This window comes from Falco rusticolus, chromosome 9 (assembly GCF_015220075.1).
Source record: "Falco rusticolus isolate bFalRus1 chromosome 9, bFalRus1.pri, whole genome shotgun sequence".
Lineage (NCBI taxonomy): Eukaryota > Metazoa > Chordata > Aves > Falconiformes > Falconidae > Falco > Falco rusticolus.
In genome coordinates this window covers 4,890,581-4,908,681 of record NC_051195.1, presented here as the reverse complement: position 1 = coordinate 4,908,681, position 18,101 = coordinate 4,890,581, and the positions used below count along the sequence as shown (strand labels likewise).

Sequence of the window (18,101 nt, the reverse complement as noted above, 5' to 3'; positions counted from 1 at the left end):
TAAGCTGTTAGCAGTATGCACTTTACCCCCTTTCTATTTACAAGTAAGTAGACATCAGTATTTCTGTCAACTGTCATTGCCCAGAATTTAATACCAGATTAAAAGTTGTTGTTTTTTGTTTGTTTGTTTTTTAAATCAGATTAAATGCAGTAGGTAAAAAAATTCAGAGCAGATGGCAAGAGAAACACAATTAAAAATATGGATAAATTTAGTAAATAATAGGTTTGCTGAAAGAATAGGCTCCAGTGTGAGCAGGCTAGAGGCAGACTACATCTATCTCTACCTATTGGGTCTGGAAAAGAATTTCCATGTCTGCTTAGCTAAAATAACAATGAATAAAAATACACAGATAGTATTATTATGAATCAAATGTGTCAGATGACTCCACAAACACTTCAATTAAGACCAACACTCCTTTAATCTGATAGGACAGACCTTTGTCGCAATTCAGTATTTACACTCAAATGTTCCAAATTTTACTTATTCAAATACATTATAAAAATCTATCTTAATGCTGTGTTACCTACAGAAGACTCTCCAGGAAGGCTAGCCGTAGTGTTGCACGCCTGATGCATGTAACCACTAAAATCAACTTTTCTCTACTGAACAGGAATGAGGCTGGAGAGGTATAATACTGGAATTATGCTTAGTTTAGACTAATGTTATTAAATATTACTAAATGCTACTTCAAAATATTTGGGTTTGGTTACATGATGTATACTAAACTCATATGAAACTCACCAAAATATTCCTAATTTTTTTTTCTCTGAACCTTATGTGAAATTAAGTTAATTACGCTTTATTAAAAACAATCACGCAGAAATGTGCATCTGCCTTTGAACTCTGGCTGTGATACAGAAGTGTTTCACTAGAAAGAAATGGTACTTTTCTTGGTCAACATCTGCTCTGAGATTTCCAAAATGTGCAATTGCAGGAAGCAACCCACAGAACTGCCTTTGCACCATGGGGGAAAACGTGGCCAGCTGCATTTGTCCATCCAGTTGATGAACTCTTTTCCAAAGGTTATCTAAGAGCACGGTCCACATCTAATCTAACAGTAACAACATGTAATCAGTCAGACTTAATCAATAGTTACATCTGAATCCAGAGAAAATGGAATAATTTTCCACAAAGCTCTTACTCTCAGAATCAATGATTTCAATTAGCCTATTAATCTTGTTAGCACAGTGTAAGCTGCCCTCTCTTCCCATAAGATACATTGTACACTGAAGAGAAAGGTGGTTTTTTTGTGTTTGTTTTTTTTTTTTTTTTTTAAAAAAAAGTGCTTTCTGTGCACTTTTTTTGTCCACAGGAAGAAGCAGAGAAATTTTCTCAAACAAGTAAATTTTATTTGAGTGCCTTTACAGACAACTTTTGCCTGGCTCTACAGGGTAGTCAACCACATTAATGTATCAAAGAAACAGAAGACACCATACAGCTTAGCTCACTTGAAGCAAAACTTATATGACTAGAGAATGTGGCCAGAATTCTTCTCCTGCCTGGCCTATTTTTATATCAAAGCAACTCAGAGGTTTAAATGGATGCATTTTTCATGTTGAAAGGTATAAATGAAATAAGAATGCTGATAATTTGCCTTCTTTCTCTGGAGTTTTAAGTGTCATTTTGGCTTTCTGGTTCCAACATAAACTCTCTAGTTTCAAAGACTAATGAGACATACATTGTTATCTGTATAGTATAAACCAAGATAGAACTATCATGTTCCCATCTACAAAGTGATTCCCAAACAGAGTGTCAGCTTAAATGTCTCATTAAAAAGAAGGATTAAAAAGAATGAAAAAAGTACCTTTGTTTTTACTAACAAATGCAGATGGCCTTGAGCCACAGAAACTCAGCTCTAAGTCTAGATGTAAATAGCTGTAAGATTCTCCAAGCGTTACAAGGTGGATTCTGGGTTCTTGCACATTTATTACACATGCCACTTCCCATATGCACATTTGCTGTCTTTAAACTGTTGATTTTTCTTTCATGTAGCAATCCAGTGCACTGAGAGCTGGAGATTAATCACCTATTGCATTACTTGGCCTCAACCAGAGCAATGTATTAATTCTGTTACCAGAGTAATACAACCTACAGTTTATGGCAGTCTTTCAAGACTGCCAAGACTTCCAAGACAAGGAAAAAACAACTGACTACTTTAATTCCCCCTATCATTTCCCAGTGGTCCCATTTTGAAATGTTTAAGACAGATTCATTATTGCCTAATTAAATATCTGTCATTCAATGTTTTCCTTTACAACAGAGACACAGTAGCACTGAAACAAAATTGATCATAAACTAAGTTAGATATTCCAAGTTTTATTATTGGCTCAGATAATCTACTGTAGAAAACATTAAAGTTTTGGAAGTCTTTTATCTATATCTCTATGACATTCCATAGCCTGAAATCAGTTTACATGTCAAAGCGTGCCATGCTGTACCTAGGTGGCAAAGCATGTGAAAGTGGCTGCAAATGAAGGACCCAGACTTCCAGTCAGAAAGTAAAAAATACATAAAATCAGTGTTCCCGTTTCTAATATTAAAAGAAATCTAGAGCACACAACAATATGATTTGGCTGATTATTCACCATGATGCTACTTCTCCATAAACATCCAAACAGAAACCTTGTTAACCTCTTGCAACCAGCACCTGGAGTGTGATCACTAACGACTCCTGCTGATATCTTGTTTGGCTATTTCTTTCCATGTGCTCCTCTCCTTGCTTTATCCCTTCTGTTTCTCCATTTCAGATGACTCTGTCCTAAATCACGGTACGGTACCTACACAAACACATGGCCATCGGACACTATCCCGCCTGCTGCCTGCCAACAGTTTTAAAGTATTGCTATTAATCTTGAAATTGGCTAGTGTCTATTTAAAGCAGTTCTTTATTTGGTGCCATAACTACTTTCCAAGCCATTAAACAGGCTTAGAGTTTACTCTGGGTATACATACCTGCAATCTGGGTATTTAATCTAGATCAAGACTGTGCTAACAAGGCAAATAGCCATTTATGCATTATTTTTTTAAAAAACTATACGTATTGAAAAGTAATTCACTAGGCTGAAATTCCCCAGTGCAAAGCAGTGTTTCTGCTGAGCCCCATTCGAAGTTCTTTTACAAAGCTGTGGTGTTTCTTCAGGTTGTGAAACTCCCCTTTCCTTGCAACAGCTGTTTCTCCTCTGGACACAGCTCTAAATCACATCTCCAACACATTCACAGTCCTATAACTGCTAACAGCCAGAGAAACACTCTTTGCCCCACAAGGCATTACCTACACCCTTGTTTTTCAGTGCTATAATTATTCTGGGTGATACTTGCACTACCTTCACATGAGAGAAGGAGCAGTAGGAGTTCTTTAGGCGCAGCCTTTCTCAGGCTATTGATTTTGAGCAGATAAAAGTTTATTTGCTCAATAATTAAAAAGAGGTGGAAAGAGGAAGGGGGTAGAGAGGAAAGCCATAGTTCTATTCTTGTCTACACAGCTGCACCATGGAAAGGAGCAACCCCTTCCCCATGTGCCACTCCTGCAACCCTGTCCTTGGACTGTACGCTATCTCTGGCTTTTCTTAGAAAAGTTTTAAGTTGTTATGAGGTTCCATATTTTGTTTTTACACCATGAAACTGTTCATTTGCACTGGTGGCTTTGGTTTTTTTACCTGTGCGAATGTCATGGTTAACACCTTCTACTGAAATAACAGCATTTGGGATTCCCTTTCCGTGCACATCTTTTACTATGCCTTTGATGCCCCGATGGACCTATTGAGAGAATAAACCAACAAATAAATATCGCACAGCAATGAACAGTACTATCACTGGGAGGATAAAACAAATGATTAATTTTATATGTGGAATTCTTGTATTATATGCCTCTTCTTTTGGATCACACGATTTTGAACGATCATTATTAACCCAGTATCAGCCTTCCAGGCATTAGGTTCTTGTGAATCAGCTTACAAATTCTGTCAGGATTCCTGAGGCATCACATTCAAGAGATAGATAAAATGAGCAGATAAAGCAGCAGATGTAAAGGTTTTTTTCTGGCAGTCCTTTCTAGCAAGCTCTGCACCCACATCAAATTTTAACAAGCTTCATTATTTTATCCGCCTAAGTCGAAACAGCCCGGCTGAAGTGATAGGCCCGTATTGCTTGTAGGTAAGATTTCTAGCACAAATACCAATATTCATATAATTAGTCATGCAAGAAAAATATCAGAAACCTTAAACTCCCTTTCAACCCGAGAAGAGTTGTGTTATTCAGAAGTCACCCTTCTGTTGAATACCTGTTCCATAAAAACAATCAGAGACTCGCGGTTGTTTTCCCATTCTTCGGGCAGCTCGCTCTCATGGGGATACTTGTCACAGCCAACGTAGATGGACAGCTCAAAGCAGTTGGTGTGCAGGTAACTGAAGTCATTTATGCCTGTCAATAGGCAGTAAAAAAGAAATTATTTTATATCCTCTTTTAATCTGTTGATCAGATCTGATTATTTTATGCCAAGTATTAGAACTTATTTAAACACAAGCTGTGTGTTTATCTAGCTGGCTCAGTCTGCAAACCTGGAAGGGCAAAAGTTTTTTAGAAACACCACATCTCCTGTAACAAAGCACCAGAATAATATCAGAGCTATATGTTTAACAAAACAAGACTTTCTAAAGAGTGTCCCATCACATGTTCAAAACAGAGGACTCAGGATTGTACCATGACAGCATGGACCACTGTGTCAGCCCAGTACCACATCCCCAGTTCCTCTGCCTCAGAGAGCAGCATCCTTCTGCCATCACAAAACCTAAAAGTAATAGAGATTTAGCAGAAAACAAACAAAAGTCATTCCAGAGGAAGTCTCTATGATATTGGTGGAAAAGATGGGGACACAACCAGGAAGATGCTAGGAAGGGTCTCTCTCTACAGCAAAAGGCTTGTGCTTTGCTTTTTAGAAACCACTGAGCTTCACTAATCCTGGACACTTTCCCATGGAGCAGCGTTCACTTCTGATTGCCCTGGGTAGAAATGGGATGGGATGGGTTAGCTTGCATGGATGTGCAGCCATTAACTGAATTTATACAATTTATACAGCCCTAAATGCCAGGACACAGGGTAACATGCACACAGTGATTGTTATGTAAAAGTGATTTATCGGAGCAGTTGATGAAACAGTTTCTCAGTCTAAATGTTTTCCCCCATAAGTAATCTAGATGATGAGAAAGCCAGAAAAATCAAGGTAGTAATAATTCTTTTAAGTTATATATAGTGTCAGCTTGTAAGGAATGCAAGGATCTATTCTATTGTCTCTGCACCATTGCTCTGCAATAGGGATTTCCATCAGAAATACATCCTAATCAAAACCCAGGAACCTCAGTACCTCTGACCTCTGAGGAGCTGCAGTTCACGTCTGCGTTACAGAGTGCAGTGAGCCTTCCTAGGGTCCTGAGCACTACAGAGGGCTGCATTTAGATACAGATCTCAAACATTTCCATTTCTCAGATTCCTTTCCCATTTTGCACATTATTTTTCCTTTGCGTAATTCCATTTATTAGTTCTCCACGATCACAGATAACATGATACAGTACGTGAACACTAGAGGAAGAAATGATGTGAGCTTCATTACTTATTCCTCAAGCATTTCAAATAAAAAATATTCAAAACACTTATTAATGTTTAAATTAATAATTTTAAACATTTATAAATGATTATTTATTATATTTTACATGGCAAAGATTAGGAGGAAATGCATTCACCAAGAGCTTCTGATTGAAAAGAGCTTAAAAAAAAGCTTTTAGTCCTGTTCAATTACCACAGAGCAGTAGTCAAGTATTTAATGAGCCCTCAGTGCCTTCTGGATGCAGGAGGATTATATAATACAGATGTTATGCTTTTTATTTTTGTTGATGGGGAAAGCCTAAATATCAGACAGTGGCATATGCTACTATGCATAAACGTGCTTCCTCTCTGTTTGAGAAACAGCCACAATTATTTTCCCCTCACATACTGTATCGCATCCTGATTAATCTGTTGTGAAATGTTTTGCAATACACAGTAATTGCTCAGTTTTAATACATGTATTTAAGAAAATGGCTTAACGTTGCCAAGAGCAACTCTCCGTGTAGTGTCTGAACATGCAAATGCAGCCTTGAAAACACTGGAAATAAAATGAAATTCATCAGTCCTTTGCCTTTGTGCAGTTTATCCAGTGCAGAAGTGTGATATGTAAAAGAGCTGAAGAATTTGAATTCATTGCAGTCCGAAATATTTGCGGGAAAGAGTACGGCTGGGCTTCAAAGGCATACGGAGGTGTGCAAAGATAATCTGGGGTGCTGATACCTCTCTAGGGACTCTCTGGTGCTGAAAAGGAACTAGAAAAATCCTGTATAAATTTCTCCCTGGCATGAGCGGTGAGCAGTTTATCTGCATGATCACTGCAAGGCCAGTCAGCAGGTGGATGAGGAGAGAGAGGATGGGCAGCTTCAAGCTGTGGGACAGCAAGGAGATGCCATCCACACCAAAGGGCAGGTGGGGCAGCTTTCTGCAAGCATTATAGTGGTGTGTCACCTTCAGATCAGGCATTAAGCAAGCAGTGGCTTAGGAGGGGAAAGTGTTACATGTTGATCTAAAAGGTAAAGAAACAGAAAAAGTGGAATGAGCTATAGAACTACTTCTGTATAGCCATGGGATTACACAGTGAAAAAAATACAGGACAAATCTGTCTTCACATCTCGAATCGTATTTGGACAACCCTTTACAATGCAAGGTGCCATTGGTTAACTAGCAGCTGCAGTACATACATATACATATATATCTGCAACAGAAATCGCACTCTTGCCTAAGCAGGCAAGAAGTCTAAAACCGTCCTGCAGGCTGGAGGCTTGAGCTCAAATGGAAACTACATCTTTTGAGTTTTAGTCTTGAGTGCAAGGTGTAAAGAATCGAAAGTAAAAGCAATCTTCCAGTGTTTTGCTCAAAGACAATCTTGGAAGTCTTACTATAGTGTAAGAGAACAGGATGTAAAGCATAATGAGAAACATCATAAAGTAATAAAACAAATCAGATGAACCAAATCCGAACGAAATCCAATACGCAATTGTTACTGAGAAATCAAGATGCTATTCAGCATCCATATTGTACATCATTACTTAACGTAACTTAGTGTGACAGCTGTTAGTGACATGGCCAACGTCATCTCTTCTGAATCCATTCTTAATCATGTTTCTTATAGCACTTAGGAAAATTGAACTATAAATGAGACAATTAAGTGGTTGAGTTAGCATTCAGAGCTTTTTTTTTTTTTATAGGTTGCAGAAATGCATAGCATTCTACTGTCAGGCATTGGCCTTGTGATCTAAGAGTACACTCTTTCCCCCTGAAGTCACCCAGCACTTTTTAACCTCCTGAAAAAATATTTTGAAAAGTTAATTCTTGGCTCAATGCCTTTAAAGGCTGGCCAGGATTAACTTGACGTGGGCCAATGTAAAAGCCACGTCCAAAATTTAGAAATGTTTATGCAGTGAAACTACCTGCAAGCCACAAACATGAGCCAGCTCCAATAAAACGTGGTCTGCACAGACGCTCACATGCATCTGCTTACCATTACTGCTGCGGTTGTTCCTATTGTCATTCAAGTGATGGCAGATGCACAGCTCATTTCTTAATTTCACAGACTATGTTGGCTAACTGGTGCACTTATAAAAACAAATATTTTGAGCAGATTTGTGATGAATCAGCTGAGTGCCTGATTCTGAGCCTGCTCGAAGTGTACACCCATAGAGATAATCACGCCTATTGCTGCTAAAAATGTGCTTATAATTGGGCTTTCCTGGAAATCGATGCTTTTTCTGCACTACAGGACATGGCTTCCCCTTCGTGCTCGTTAATGGGGTGACAGGCTTGGGCATACGGTGAATGATGGAGTCTGTAGTTTATTCTGGCAGCAGAAATGCCTATGGAGTCCCCCCAAGTTTAAGTGTAAGGAAGTCCAGGTCTCTTAAAAACAGGACAGTAGCAGGCAAGCAGCAACTTTTGGTGAAAGCAGGAGGCTGAAATCATGATTTTCTTATCTAAGGGGCACTGGAATCTCTCCCTGGAGTCACTGCTTTGGCTCTGACACTGGTTACCTTTGATGTTCAGCAGCAGTTTTCTGTTGGCATTCTGTGAGATGGCAAAGGCTAAGAGGCTCTCCGCTGCTAGTGGGTTTGCACTGGGTTCCTTTTCTCCTACCAAACCATCTTGAATGTACAGAATCCATAAAACTAATGGAAATACCCAAGAAAGGCTGAAAACCCCAGTAGTCAATGAAATGGTCACCAGGTCCTAGTGACAGACCCCTTCAATCTTCTGATACTTGATGAAATGCAGCAAACAGACTTTCACATGGCCAAATATTTTTCTCAGGGCACACGTTTTACCATCATTGCCTCTGCAATGTACACCAGGCAGCAAAAGCATTATCATATTTAGAAAGGGACTGCTAATTGTGGTTCCTACAGACACTTACTTCCAGCCACGGTGTGCCAGGAGGCTCCGTTAACAGTGCCATCCTCCTTTTGGAAGTCCTCTGTGTGACACGCTCTCCTTCTTGCATCCGTCATCAGCCGGTGAGTGGAGGCATAGGAATATGCAAGCCAGCGAAAGACATGGTCGTCCGGGGTAGGTGTGTAATCCTGGGTTTTCCACATCGATCGCACCATGTCGTAGGGGTACGCCACCACCAGCTCTCCTCCCTGCAAATTGCCTCCCAGCACAAAAGGAATTTTTTCCATCCATGCTATTATTGCTCGTGTCTCAACTGCCACCTGGGAGAAAGAGAAACAGGAGCTTTGGCTCAGCCTATGAAATTTAATAATCTTGTTTTAAAGGTAGACGAGGCAGGAGCCCTGCTGTGAGCTTCTCAGCATGGAGTAGCCAGCACAAGAGCTGTGGCCGAGGAGAAGGGCTCCTTTAAATTACGATGCCTGCCAGCCATGCTTAGGAGGTCACCGACAACCCATAAAAACTAACAAAACCTTAACATTAGTAATTCATGCAGCAGGAACATCTACCTAGTGCGAGGCCAAGAGCAGCAACCCACAGAGATGTCAGACTGTGACACAGCTCCCCCTGCCACGGGCTTCAGCTCATTTCAATGAGTTTTTGAAATTAGGGATTTTGAACGCAGAAATATGTCTAAAGCCCCAGAACTGCCACAGTTAAGGGCCTTCCCCTCAAACCGTGGGAATCTCAGCTGCTATAAATAGTTGCCATTGTATTTAAAAGGCCATGTAAAAAGGAATTAACTTTTTGGCGCTACAATAAATGACTTTAGCATAAGCCACTGCATTGGTTTTGTATATGCCTCAGCAGCTGCTGTGTTATTTCAGGTAAGAATATATTTCAAATAAGAACAATTAAGAAAACTCAGGAGAAGTTTGTATGGTGACTGAGTTTGCAAAGAGCTCATCTACACCGCAAATCTAAGGAGAAGCCTAATTTACAGGACTGAGCCCTGTGGTGGGGTTCTCTTTGTCTACCTGTTGCTGCCTAAAAGTTGGGTACTGAGTTCTCCAGGTTCTTGCAATAAATGAGGGAAAAGAGAATCCACCAGGAAGCAGTTCCCTTCCCAAGGGCTGCCTCTATAATACGGGACTGAATGGTGCTTTTGTGGTACATTTTTATTTCCATGGACTAACAAGTAAGCCTAGACAAGTAGCTAAACTACTTAATCAGGTATGTAACTTCAGCCACAAGTTACTAACTTCTTGAGAAATGTAAAGCTCAATCTTTCAGCATGCTGCAGCCTTTGTGCTCCCCTCCCTCTTGTCTTACTCACAGTAGCATTTTCAGACAGGTACCAGTCGGGGATGGGGATGTGATGGTTTGGAACTTTTTTTTTACTCTTCTTCTGATCTTCTGACTCCCAGAGCAAAGAGTTTAAATCAGGGAAATTATTGTTGATGTCAATGCCGTCCTGAGTCCATCGTCCTAAAGACCAGCCCCCTAATTCTGAACCCTTAGATAAAAAAAAAAAAAAAAAAAAAAAAAAGGATAAATATTCATTCAGAATACTACTTATGAGCCCTCAGCGAAGTGCTTGGGGATGTGTGAGAGATAATTCTATACAGAGAAATGGAAGGATGAATTATGTAATGAACTGAGATGAATAATTGGCTTTTTATTTATTTTGTATGAAACCTCAAATGAGGTAAAGCAAAGTCCATGAAAGATTACTTGGGGTTAGCCAAAATGTTCTAGTTTGTTTTCAAGGTTTCTTTTTAAGACTGGGTTTCCCCTAGGTTGCAATGGAGGTAGCATTTATTTCCTTCCATGGCTGTGAGTTGACTTGTGTTCCAGTCTTCTGCAGACTTCCTTGGAAGATTTTCCAGTGCATTTGACCCTGAAATTTTTCCTCCTGGTGTCTGTCTTCTTCCAGACTGAATTATTATGATGCCCAACACGTTGTGCTCTCCTTAAAGATGCACTATTAAATTTCAGCTGCAGAGGAATGCAAAGTTTAATGTGCCTACTTGAGTTTCTCATGAGAAACACTGCATGAATTTTTCCTTTTCCATAACGATGTTTCCATTGATCTATACACCTCGGTATGTTTTTTTCTGCCAGTCTTCATGACCCTTCTTTCAATTTCTTTCCATACACATCTTCCTGTTAGCCAATGTCACATAGAAAACTATTTCTTTCAGCTTTTTTTCTGAGTAATATGTTTCAGTGGCTTATGTTTGCTTTGATGTGCGTATTTGTTTGGGTGGGTTTTTTTTGATTGTTTGTAAAATATGATCTGTGGGGGAAAAAAATGACAACAGGAGCACATTTCGTTCATCTACTAGAAGCAAAATAATTCCTCGATATTTTCCTGATTGCATTACCGCTTTATATGCCTTGTCGTATCCATCCGGATTGACTGAGGGCAGGAGGTGTATTCGGGTATCCTCAATGAGATGTACAATGCGCGGGTTCCCAGCCAGGTATTCCTGGCACATAAACTGCATTAACAAAAGAATTAGCTCACGTCCAAGCACTTCGTTTCCATGAGCTCCTGCAATGTAGCGGAATTCTGGTTCACCTGTTGAAAACACATGGAACAGAAGCGTAGTCAGCGCAGCAAATCGAACATCTAACCAAATCTCAACATTTCACTCAGGGAGAGTTTGAGAAATGCCTTAGCTGAGCAGACGATAGATGAAAATGTAACTTTACAGAAACAATTACTTTCTGTTCTATTGTAGAACAGGTTTATATATCACTGATATCTAAAACCACTGTGTAAAACCTTCAAAACCCATTTTCCATTAAACAGATTTTTAATTATACTCACATTTTCAGCATGTTACAGGTAGATTTTAGAAGTTCTGATAGCCTAAAAATAACATGAAAAGTACACTAGCAATTCTTTGGGACAGATGTTAGGGCTCTTAAAAGGTAAGGGTAACTATATGTAATTGATCTTTGGCTTCACACACTCCTTTTCCTTCACTAATGGAAGAACAGGCTCACATATATTTTTCATGGTTATATCGAATGCCACAATGCTTGCAACTTAACTACAAAATCCGTCAGAGGTGATTAGGAATAGTGCCAGCTATTAAAAAAGGCCCCATCATGTAATTGTCTTTTGTATGAATAACACTTGCAACCAGCACCAGGACAGACCCTGACTGGCCAAGCCACGGCTGGGGGCTGGATCCTGCCTCCCGGTTTGCCTGGCCCGTGGGACACTCCTTGCTTGTTTTCTGCAGGACTCTCAAAAACACGTGAGTGGACAAGGCATGAATTATTCTGGTGTTAACATCTGAGATCAGCCCCAAGTCTACTGAGAAATTACACCTGTTGTGCTCCATCCCTTACGGCAAAGGGAAGAGATGTCTCAGGAGCACATAGCGGCACTCTTCACACGGGATAAACACCTATCAGGGAATTTATGGACACCTTTATTCCAACAGCTACCCCAGGCACTATCACAGTGAAACCTTTATTTTTTCTCCACAGAAGGACCAAAGACTGAATGAGTTTCTATTCTGAAGAATTATATCACCATAGGAAATTTTACCCCAACACTCACCAGTGAAAGATGATTTGGGAGATACGTGCATTCACCCCATAGAAAAGAGGTAAATGTCTATCCAAAGCTACCTAAATCCCCACAACTAAAATCCATTCCTCAGTACTAAAATTCACTTTTATTTTGCTATTTTAAAGATTAAAACTCATTATCATTAAAGAATTTGATCCCACATTCAAAATGCCTTCTATTTGTGCTCCCCCTCCTCTTCCCAATTTAGAAATATAGCATTGAAGTTCCTCCCACATACATTTGAAATCTTTGCTGTCGTGAATACAATTCCATCAGTGATAATTATTGCAGATACAGAGAATGAGGAGGAGAAAAAAAAGCCAAATCCCAACACCCTTCAACAGATTTAGTTAGACTAAATCCTAACCAACTTCGTGTTCTCCTGGGTTGTCAGAAATCTCGACAGCATACAGCTTTAGTCCTTGGTTGCTTTTTCCAATATTGTAAATTCTTGTGATGTTCGGGCACATTTTATTCACAGTTTTCATCAACTGCCAACAAAAAAACACAACACATAGTTAGACCATGCAGCACCGAAATAGATCCAGTATTAATTATTTCATTCCAAATTGCTTGTGGCAAACCCTCTTTGTTTGCTTTTCTAATTATTTCTTAGTTGTAAAAGCTTTATGTTTAGTTCATGAGTTTATGGCTCTGCTATCACACAACATAATGTTTGTTCAGCTGGAGTGAGCTGAGTGCTGTCTGCTGAAACACCACAGCAGATCTTCCTTACATGAGATGTATTTGTAATATTTGTAATATTATCACGACATTAAGGACTTGAAGGGGAAACCCAACAGGAATAAACCCAGTAAAAACATACAACTATAATATCAAGAGGTAGTAACCCACATTTTTAAAATGTTATGCAATGGAGAGTAATTGTCCAATTTAACATTTCTTTCTACACACTGTGATTTACTATAGCTCTGAGGCTTGAGAAGACCCAGGGAGTCCCAGCGGCACAGCAATGCACGTACGTTAGATTGCCACAGACACAGCCTGTCCAGCAAAGCAGATTTCTCTTTCCTCTGCCCTATGCAGCAGCAACTTAATTCAAAACAAATGGAGAGAGAAGGATATCATCCATTCAAACATTATTTCCCCCACAATCTCTGGTTACACCTGCCTCTGACGAGGTAGAAACCAAGCCCACCCTTCTTTTATTAGAATGTGAAATGTCATAGGGGAAAATTGTTAGTTAAGGCAGTGTTGATGTGGCCAAACCAGCAAAATGGATTTCTCATAACTGACTTACCAACTTTCAGCAAAAAATAGATTTACTAATGCCAACAGCCTGTTTGAAATCATTCCTCCCATCAAAACCTAGTCTATTCACTGTTTCTGCAGATATTGCATGACATAGTCAAAATATAATTAAATACCCTTAGTGCTTACTAAAGCGCATGGGGAAGGTCATGGCTGAGGGTTTCAATGGAGTTACACAGATGTCATCTGGGTAAGGACACCGGAGGCCTAAAGTGTCCCACAAATGCTTTACTGTGGCATTTCAGGTGAATGTTAAAATTTACAAACAATACTGAAAATTTATGTGTTAATAATAAGAAGTTATTGCAAATAGCTTGGAAACACAAGAATTTGTGTGTCTCGATTTTTTCCCATTAGAAGGCACTGAAGAAATAAGGACTTTACCGTAAACTGGAACCGTAGGGACTATTAATTAGACAATCTTTTCATAAGCATGGATGCATACATTATTGAAGAAATATTGTAGCATAACAGAACTCTTTGCTTACACAGTGTTAAATTAGAAACAATATTGGCTGATGATTTAAAAAATGCAATAATTAGATGTGTCCGATTCCCATGCCGCCATTTAGCAAATCTAAGTGGAAACCCTCCTCACATTGGGAAGAACATCATTAATATTCCTCTCATAAAAGGCTTCACTTCTATTTACAATCATGTTGCAAAGAGACTGAAAATATGCTATTTTTGTACATTTGTCATCTCACGTTGGTTTTACACATATGAGAAACAATTTCTTTTCCAAATCTAAACTCAGCGCCTGTCTGAAAAATACAGTCAGTTATGCTCTTGCAGAGTATTGTCTAGTTTCATATCTACTTTTTCTCACCGCTGTCATCATCATCAGTGTGGTGGGGTTATGGGTACCCAGCTATTCCCATGACACTCTTTTTAAAGCTCTGGGCGTGCGTAAGTGGGTATGTCATCATTTGTTGTTCCAGCTGAAACACATAGGTGAAGCCAGAGGACACTGTTTTACATTTTACAGTGTCTAATTTGAACAAGTCAATTACTTTTTTGAGACAGACTTAAGCCTTCATGATCAACCTGCTCATAAAAACAAAAATACTATCCGTGGATGCGGAGCTATGAACCTCTTGCTAGAGCCTCACAGACCGAAACTTATCCAAGGTCTACTGCTTGGGGATTATTTATGTCCTACTGACAAGAGGACGAAATGCATTGTTATTGGATCAGAAACCATGTTTTTCTCCAATAGAGATAAATATTATTTGTTCACTATGCTGATGAGTACAGGCACTGCATTAAAAGAAGGTCTATTTTAGCAGGCCAAAACTGGCTGGCTGTAATGTGTAAATCATCATGGAATCATTTAGGTTGGAAAAGACCTTTAAGATCATGTTACCGTGCCAGCCCTGTGTTTACTAATTCCTCTCCTTGCACCCTGTTCAAACAGCAGGGAACTCCCTCCTGGCTGATGTACCCCTGCGCCCATGCAGCAGGGATGTGAACAACATCCATTGACAACTGGGATGTGAAATAGGGAGGACGAGCTGGACCTCCCGGAGCTGCCTCTGAAGCCCAGCTGCAGAGCAGAGCCTTTCCCAACGCGCCTGGCACTGCACTGCTCACAAGGTACCAAGAACATCAATTTAGGAAAGCAGTTAGAAGTACGTTAAATGCTCATTGCTGGTAAGAAAAATGCCTAGAACCAAGTTCAAAGTATATTACAATCAGTGGAAATATTTGTATTGGCCTCAGTAAACTCCCCATCATCTCTTTAATTGCAAGCATGTGATTACTTTCTGAGTCAAACAAAGAGCCTTTCCTGAATTAGGGCCTCTGTAGTAGACGTCACTGTGGCTCTTTTGATAATAGTATGGATATAACAATGTAGTTAAGTGTTTATATGTAAATAAGATACTGAAAATGAACATATTTCGTATTTGCTTTTCTCATACCCATTTCCTACAAACGGCACAATAGGTCACCTGAAATGTCACAGTGTTTTCTTTGTGCTTTGTACAAACTGTCAAAGACAATTGATGATAACAGTCAGTCAGGGCTTTATTAACAACCAGCAGGACTGTAAAACACTTCCACAATTACGTTCACTAACAGTTCTTATTTGACAGTTCCTATTTGTTTGTCACTACCAATTATTTACCCTATTAGTGCCCTGGAACAAGACTGCATGCAGCCTTTGAAGAAACCCTGCAAAACTGGTTTCTGAAGGTCCAATTCCTCCATTTTGCAGAAAAGGTGTATTAACTGTAGGTCTAAGTGACATCTACACTTTGAGGTGGCAAAGGGACTCTCCGTCAATGCCTTTCAGTTTAGGGCTATTTCTGATCCTCTGCGGAGATCACAGAACCATTTAGGTTGGAGAAGACTCTTCAGGTCGTTGAGTCCAACTGTTAACCTAATGCTACCAGGATCTCTGTGTTTCTTGTTCTGCTGCCACCCAAACCTGAAACTACCTCCTCCTTGAGCTTGGAGGCTATCAGATAGAGATGTCGAGCTGGCATTGCATGCAGCCTAGGATATTTGCTGGGCACCGCTCTGGTTTTCTACATTCGGTTGTTTCACCCTTCGATACAGATACAAGTGATCTTCAATATTCTGTATTACCATTAAATCTAGTCCATAAACACAGCTGACCATGAAGAGCAACACAAGACTTCAGGGGTGCTTGGAGTCTGGCTTGTCCAACGGCATGAGCGACATCCAGTTAAATGGATTTCAAAATTAACGTTACTAAGAAAAATATAATCTGGGTTTGTTGTTTCAAAGACAAGGTTGTACTCCAGTGTCCATGTCAAACTATTTCTGGGGCTATCTAACATCCATTTTAACAGCTTCCTATTCAGCACAAATACATCATGTAAATATTTTGGACTCTAAGACAATCCTGACTTCTGCATTCAAGACACAGCAAGTTGTTCACATTGACTGAAGAAAGAATCTTGAATGTTTTTTTTTAAGAGAAAAAATTGGTACTATAAATTTCATCTTCCTAAACAGAGAGTTCTGTTAAAATAAGCTGACACTAAGGAAAATCCCTCCTTCTCACAAATACTTGACATATTGCAATGTAATATAACGCTTCCAAAACATGGCCCAGGGAACACCCTCTCCTCCTCCAGTGTTTGTGATCAGTTTCTTCAGAGAGAATTGTTTTTCTAAGATGGCTGGCAGTGAAGTAGCTAGCAAAACTGACAACAGTGCACAGTATTTTTTTTAAAAAAATAAGTTGACTCTGGATCTTGACAATTATCGCTCCATTTTACGCTTATGAAAGAAATTATGAAGTTCTAAGGGTAGCTTTTGGGATATAAGACTTATTGCAACCCAACCTACAATCTTCTGTGTACCAGCAGCAGAACCCACTTAGAATACAATGAGCTCTAAATACACTATTTTGACACAGAGAATTTGGGAGAGCACAAAGACAGTTGACAGCTGACCAGCTGTCATCCACAGTCACAAATTTTCTACTTGTATGAAAATTAGAAAAACATTCTGTTTTAAAGCTGTGGTGTTTTTTTCCCCCCAAAGATATTTCTAACGTGATCAACCTGCCTTTCTGCAACGAAAATCTAAAATACACTTTATTTTATTATTCTTGACAGTAATTATGCCAATTGAGTTTCTACTTGTCTAATCTTTGTGCTAAGAAATATAGGCCATGAAATCTCTACTGAAATAAATGTGTGACTCAGTACACAATTGCTCAATAAAAATGAATGGTGATTCATGCAGTATAAATATGCTGAAAATCCAGCACACAGCAAATGATTCACACACTTCAAGTCCAAACGTATTATCCTTATAGCTGAAGAGAAAGTGGGCAGAAAGCCTTCTTTAGGACAACCCACACCTATGTCTGTGGTGATATGAAGCAAGATTAAGAACAATAACAAAAACAACAATGTTGCCTATTTGGAGTTAAAGGAACAAGAGTAACAAGGCTGGTAGGTTTAAAATTATACTAAGAGGATTTTTTTTTCCTAGTGTTTTTGGTGATTTTTTGCTGATTTTCACAACTGTGAATACAGAATTGGACTCCCTAGAGTTTATTCTGATTATCCAGAGATACTGAAATATAGGAGAATTCTGATGGCTAAGGCAGGGTCAGATCTGAATGGAAAAACTGCTGCAACATTCACCACTCAAATAAACCTACAAGAAAAATGATGGCAAGTTACGTGTAAATACTCCCTCTGCCATGTAGTGTCACCTGTTAAAGGTTAGATGATGTACAAATTAAGACTTTGGGCTTTAAATAGATTAAAACCAGAAAAAAAAATTTTTTTTAAATAGGTTGCAGACATCACTTAGTAATATTGTTAATGGGTAGAATTCAGATGCTATAAGAACTCAAAAACCTGCACCCATCCACCCTTCATCCAGGAGGTCACACACCAGCCTCTTTGCCTACCTGCCTCATTTCCTTGTAGTTGTGATGCTTAAAGTCCAGATTATCTGTGGTTGTCATTTCATTTCTTCTGTGGTAATAATTATTTGGGTCTGAGAAAATAAATAAAAGAATTTTCACATGCTTATGAATTTCAAATATAAAGATGCTTAGCCATAATGCATGCAAGGAATGTGGAAATCTGAATTCCACCATCCTATATGTATTTAAAACAGGTTTTCAAAAGCAAAACTCATAGAAACAACACATTTGAAATACTTCTAATTACTGCACAAATCAGCTCCCATAGATCCAAATAGAAACGAGGAGGCAGCAGGCATCAGCTTGCTAGACAGCTACTCTGCACAAACAGCTAAACTCCCAACAGAAAAGCAGAAG

General features: G+C 39.2%; 1 protein-coding gene across 1 annotated transcript in view; it reads right to left on the bottom strand.

The window, feature by feature from the left end:
* Positions 1–18,101, bottom strand: part of CPXM2 (carboxypeptidase X, M14 family member 2) — a gene marked incomplete at its 5' end in the record, with an annotated part of 79,202 nt that overhangs the window by 4,521 nt on the left and 56,580 nt on the right. Inside the window, 7 exons of the mRNA XM_037400062.1 lie at positions 3,657–3,756; positions 4,280–4,419; positions 8,486–8,783; positions 9,797–9,976; positions 10,848–11,044; positions 12,420–12,543; positions 17,727–17,815. Of these exons, the coding sequence (XP_037255959.1) occupies positions 3,657–3,756; positions 4,280–4,419; positions 8,486–8,783; positions 9,797–9,976; positions 10,848–11,044; positions 12,420–12,543; positions 17,727–17,815 (1,128 nt within the window). The remainder of the gene's footprint in view (positions 1–3,656; positions 3,757–4,279; positions 4,420–8,485; positions 8,784–9,796; positions 9,977–10,847; positions 11,045–12,419; positions 12,544–17,726; positions 17,816–18,101) is intronic.